General features: G+C 43.9%; 1 protein-coding gene across 3 annotated transcripts in view; it reads right to left on the reverse strand.

Moving 5' to 3' along the window:
• The window catches only part of XRCC5 (X-ray repair cross complementing 5), a 53,666-nt gene extending 48,023 nt beyond the window's left edge, over positions 1-5,643 (reverse strand). Inside the window, exons 1-4 of one of the 3 annotated variants that reach the window (XM_074594381.1) lie at positions 5,534-5,643; positions 2,437-2,550; positions 1,707-1,890; positions 458-506 (exon numbers count right to left, since the gene is read on the reverse strand). In XM_074594381.1, the coding sequence (XP_074450482.1) occupies positions 458-506; positions 1,707-1,890; positions 2,437-2,550; positions 5,534-5,551 (365 nt within the window). In that variant the 5' untranslated portion in view covers positions 5,552-5,643. Of the gene's footprint in view, positions 1-30; positions 507-1,706; positions 1,891-2,436; positions 2,551-3,400; positions 3,432-5,533 lie in introns of those variants that run through there. The other 2 variants (XM_074594380.1, XM_074594382.1) reach the window with 2 other exon arrangements.
• Positions 5,644-6,000: the final 357 nt, after the last annotated feature.

Consider the following 6,000-nt stretch of genomic DNA (forward strand, 5'->3'; position numbering starts at 1 on the left):
CTTTTAACTTGCTAGGCTGAACAAACTCACCTTTCTAGTCTTGTTTTCTTTTTTCCTTTGTAAGATATGCCATCACCCTTATAAATCCAGTAGCCCTTTTCTAGGCATTTTAACATCTGAATTAATGTTTTCTGAAAACAGATCACACTAAGCGAAGTCTTTGTGCCTTGTATAATAGCATTAATATTCTCACAAATCTACTGCAAAGTTCCCAGTTCATTCAGAAAGCTCTTAGATTATCCAAAGAAGATAGATGTCTCCTGGGAACTCTTCAGGGACAGACTCCTCTAGTGTGTTGTTTGGTTTTTTGTAGGTGGTTTGTTTTTATTATTTTTTTTTTTTAAAAAGCACATTTTCCATATTTACACAATACCGGAAACGTAATACCAACAAGAAATCAGATCAGCTCCAAAACACAAGGCAAGAATTCTGTAAAAGGCTTTGGGTTACCACTCACAGTGTTTCGTTCTGAAGTAGGTCCATACACACAATAATTGCATCCAGAACTTAGCAAATTTAAGAAAAATCTCATTTAGAACATGAATCGTGTCACAAAAGTGTTTTTCCTGTGAAACAATCTTGTTTTCGCTCTCTCCTAAACAAACATGCACATTAGTTAACAAGCAAACAATTTTTTGAGACAAGCACTCTTCAAATATCTGCGGTGAAGAGGTTCCTATGGAACTTGTCTGGTTTGTGATCTTGTCTCTTCCTCATTTATCTGACGGAAAAGTAAAAAAGACTGCTTCAGGGCTCAATCTTTTAACCATCAATGAGGAGGCTCAAGTCCAATGAAAGAGCAATCTAATCTTTACAATGTTACCTTGAATCCACAAACAAAATTTACTTATACTTTCGATACATGCTCCCATTTTCGCATGCAAGTTTTCCTTCAAAATATCTGCATCTGGCAATCTCTTGATGGTTTCTTCCTCACTACAATTTTCATTGGGAACGTATTTTTATCACTGCACACAAACCTGCCCACCCACTGAAGAAGGAACATGACTCTGCTTCTGCTAAGATACAGCTGACTGGCTGCACGCTTCTCTAAAACAGCTCTGACAGTCTGAACAGAGCTCACAACAGTCATTTTATGGCCAAAAAGAGGGAAGACAACACGGGAAGTTGGAACAGTATGTAAAAGAAACACACAGAGGGACATTATATAGATCACCTTCTTTTAAAATTCCTCACCTTATGCAGCTAACAACAGAAAACATTCAAACATGAACAACGTTCACACCAGCAAGTGACTTTTGGCAATGTTTGAAATACTTTGTACAGAAATCAATCTGATAAATCTCTATTCTGCTTTGTCCAGCTTCTGGTACTTCTGCTGACACATTTCATAAAGAATATTTTTATTTGATAAAAAAAGTATATACCAAGTTCTGCAACACCATTTTTACAAACACTTGCCATATTTGAGGCCTAAAATTATATTATTGCTACCTTTGTTCTCCTTAATTAACAGAACACTTCATAAAAGCAACAATTCCCTAAGGCCAAGACTCCATCTGCTAGCCTAAAAGAATGTCAAGAAGCAGCAAATCTGCTTTCGAGCAAACTTACAACCACAAATTAACTGAACTCCAACAGTAGTTATAACTTTGGAGGCAAATCTGAGCCCATTTCACAACACTAACTTCCTGTCTCCTATGTAGCGGAACCAGTTCAAGAAGTGCTCTACAACCAAAGGATACAGTCTGCTTGTTCTGAGCCTGGTTTAATTGTATCTTGAATGTCTTCCAGCAGATCAAAATCTGGTAGCATTAGTGACCTATGTACAGTAATGTTTTGGTATTGATCCCCGCTGGCGAGGGCATTCCTAGTACCACCTGTGCCAAACAAAACTACAGCAACTTCATCTTTACTCTCAGCAAAAACCTGGAAACAGAAAATACAAGACAGGTATAAAAACACAGGTAGATTCATGCACAACTATATTAGGTAGACTCGAGCAAGCTGAACTTATTTTGAAACAGTGTCAACTACAGTGTATCTACTTTTTCTTACTTTTTCACTGCTATCCTACCAAAATGTAACCTTACAGAGACTTCACTAATTTATATATAATTAAACCAACAGACTGACATGAGGCTATCTGGAATAAAACAAGTAAAATTGGCTGACTCAGCCCCTGAAATGAGTTTTCAACACGGTAAATCTTACGAAGGCTGAAACATTTTAGAGAAAGAGTACTTTTTCCCCCCCTCAAAGTTTCTACTGCCCTAAAGAGTTGCAAATCCAACTGCCCCATCTCCACAAAAGTACGGCTGAGACAAAGAGCACTTTTACTAGTGCATAAAAATGGACTAATTCTTAGTTATTTCTCATTTATTTCGACTATTAGTAAATGAGAAAAATATTTCACAGATGTCATTGCTTCCTCTCCTTTTAACAGGTTTTAATTCCATGTAAAGTCACATATACCTGTCGCTGAACAAACTTCGTCATAACCTTCTTGGCTTGTTCAAGTGAAGACTCCTCACCAAAGGCAGAATTGCTCATTGGAAAGCCTACATCCAGGCACAGCACTATGGCTGCCTAAAAAGGAAAGATAATACTGAATAAGAATGTAAAAGTGCCAATATAAGCATAATTACTTTAAAAGGTTAGTTCAGATCCTTGAACATACAAAACCTAAAAATCAAACTACGTCACTATTGGTTTGTTTTACAGCAACTGTTAATATGAGACAATGGTGGAGTACAGAACCAGTACAATTGCACTGAACTGAGAATCATTTAATTCTGTACCACATTCCAGGCATCTCAGTGGAAAATACAAAAAATCCTATGTTACACAATAATCTGTCAAGAGGGGCAATTTCTGTTCAATTCTGTGATGTGCTGTTCTACACTAGGAAATAAACCAGAGATATTTCAGTCGACAATTATCAGCACGACACAAGGTGGAGACACAAGCTTGTTCCCTAAGCTCTACAGCTACATCCACTCCTCACAGTAGTCTGCAATAGCTGCGGACCACTGTTTGGTGTAACCCAAAAACATAAGAATGACTGCATTCCTACGGCTTCCAGGCAGAGTCAGAACATTCATTGCAACTGGAGGTGTCTCTGCAGTGAGCACCAGTGCCTGCGGTGTGCAGCTGTGCTCTCAACGCCTCAGAAGGATGAATTCCGATTTCAATTTAGGGGCTTAAATCCCACAAGCTAGCATATATGTTTGCATTTCTGATCATTGCTTTAACTTATCTACATGTAACAGTGCCCAAGTCTTCCCCTTAATTGATTTATTATAATTATTTATATAACACATGAATAAAATTGCTCTCTTGTTCAACATCTATTAATAATGAATACTATCTGCAGTGTATTGCCCATCCAACTGGTTTTGCTAAGTTCCTCTAAAGTTCTTCCACAGACTCTACTTACCTTGATTAATTTAAGTAATTTTATCATCCAGCTGAATGAAGCTACAAGAGGAATTCAGCAAAATTATGCCCTGCATCTTCAAGTACACTGACAAAAGGCCAGATCAAATTTATTGTCACTGATTAAAGCAAGGATCTTTAAATATACATCAAAATCTCGCCTAGTGGATAGCTAGTAGCTTAAATTACACTGCATACAAAAAATTATTGTTTGCCAGAACCAAGAAAGGTTAGGCATTACCTAGTTTGGAGCCAGTCACCTTGTTTTAAAATACAAAATATATCCAGTTCTCTATGAAGCTGCCAAAAGGACGTGGGCAACAAATCAGAAGATTGAAAATCAAGCAACATGAGAGGCACAGTCTGCTTTTGCAAAATAAAAGGGATGAACAGAAAGAAAAGGTGTTGGTCAAAGCTCTTTTGCATATGACCATGCAAATAACTCCAAGTACCTTTTTAAACATCAACCAAAAGAACCTGATTCTTTTGGTTGACCCAAATAGATTATTCTTAATACCAAATTTATAGGAATAATTTGCCCAGATTGGTTGTCTAATTCTCTGTATTAGCAACTCTCAAGCTATTTTCTTATCCTCCACCTTTTCCCAAAATATACTGTGTACCTCCCCTGTCATTTTAACAAGCACTGGTTTAACTCCCTGCATCCTCCCAGGACAGGACAAGAGGAAGGAAGAAAGAAGGCCCAGCAACAGGGCTCCACAAGACGTCCAGCAGGTCATACTCTGCCTCCACTAGTGTCTTGCCTGGGAGCCAGGAATTAACGCCTTTGAGGCAAATAGGTTCTGCAGAAGCTTAGAGTGGAATAGAGGCAGTAACTGAGGCTGCACTAGGTTCTTACAAGAGCCTTGTTACTGCTCACCTGCCAGCCTGAGGAATTACTCTACCAGTATCAGCAACAGCAGACCCTCAGTTTGTTGCTGTCCTGCCTCAAGACATACAACGGCTGGCAGCTGAATTAATCTTGTTGTCCAAAACAGTAAAATGCTCTTCACAGCTGGCAAGATGACAGCAAAGAAACCAAACAAGTGCAGAAGGGAAGAGCTGCTGTTTTGCTCGAGAGAAAATGATCAAGTGTCAAGTGCTAACATGCTCTTCTGGAAGGCAGCAAACTCCAAGCCTGGTGCCTATTCAGGCATGTGGAATCCTCCTTCAGGAAGAGGGCAGCTCTCTCTTTTGGTAATCCTCTTCTTTATGTCTCTTCATCTGTTGTTAACCTCTGTGCATCTCCCCTCTGAGCATACACTACTGCCATTTTCATGTGCAGAATACCAAGCAAGGCATTTAAGATGCTCAGCATGTGTGACTGCAGGACAACATTGTCACACCTGAGCTAACAATAATCTGCTTTGCTTAAGTACTGATAAGGGTGAAAACAGAACGAGCCTGCCTTTAACTCTAACCTCTCAGTTAGAGCTGAAGCTAGTTATAATAAAGCTGAGAGATTTGCCTACAGCAGCACTTTGGCTTGCAGCACAGACAAAGCCTGCGTTTAACAGACACTAGACTGCCCTGCAGCAGAAGAGACCTTAACACAGCTTTCACCAACAGGATTCCTTAAACATACCAGACAAACAAACTCTGCTTTTAACAGGGCAAAACCATTTACTAAGATTATTTTAGAAAGAGCAACGCTAACTACTACTGTGGTAGCTGCACTGCGCCCAAACCCGCAGCTGCCCCTGAGGCAGGGTCGCTGAAGTCCCTTAGAACCAGACGGCTCGGTACCAGCAGCAACTCGGCGGCCGGCACAGACAGGAGCCACTCGGTTTCGGGGACGGGTTTTGCAGCCCTGGCTGTGGCGCCCCTCGTTACCAAGGCCGCGACCAGCTCGCTGAAGGCAGGCCGGGCCTGAGGGCGGCACAGCCAGTTCCCTCAGGTGAGCACCAGCCACGTCCAGCTCACAGGAAGGCACTACCGGAACAACCCCCCACGGGGTCGTGCAAACCCCCACCCCGTTGTCATGGCTCCTCTTCCCCCACTTAGCCGCGGCCAGGCCTAAGCGGGCAGCAACCTCTCCATGGCACCGCACCCCCTGAGGCACGTCCCCACCACACCGGCCCGGCTATGGAGATACTGAAATACGCCCTCGCCCGCTCTTCTCCCCTCTCCTCACCTTGCCGCTGCGCGCCATCTCGCTCGTTCCGGGACGCGGTGCGCCGCGCTCAGCGTTCCGGCCGGCGACGCGCCCCGTCCGCTCCTCGTCCCCCCCGGGAACATGGCGACGGCGCCTGGCGTTCCGCGGGAGGGGCAGCGCCACCCGGCGGCGGCGCGGGCGGGACCGAGGCAAAGGGCGGGCGACGGGAGAGGCGTTGAGGGGTCCCCGTGCCGGCACTGTACCGTTCCCGGGCTCCAGCAGCGGGGAGGGTACACGCCCCCCGCGGCGGCGAAGCGGGGCGAGGCGGCGCTGTGAAGGGACGCGGCCTCCTCAGCCATGGCCTCCAGTTGGGACGAGGCAGTTGAGCAGGCTGCAGGGGATGGCCAGGCTGCGTATGGCCCAGTGGGGTGAGAGGGAAGGGAGATGTGGGGTGTTCCCCTCAGGTCACCCATCAGCCTCCCTCAAAGTGCCACATCTCGCAGGCA

The sequence above is a fragment of the Larus michahellis genome, chromosome 7 (assembly GCF_964199755.1).
Source record: "Larus michahellis chromosome 7, bLarMic1.1, whole genome shotgun sequence".
NCBI lineage: Eukaryota > Metazoa > Chordata > Aves > Charadriiformes > Laridae > Larus > Larus michahellis.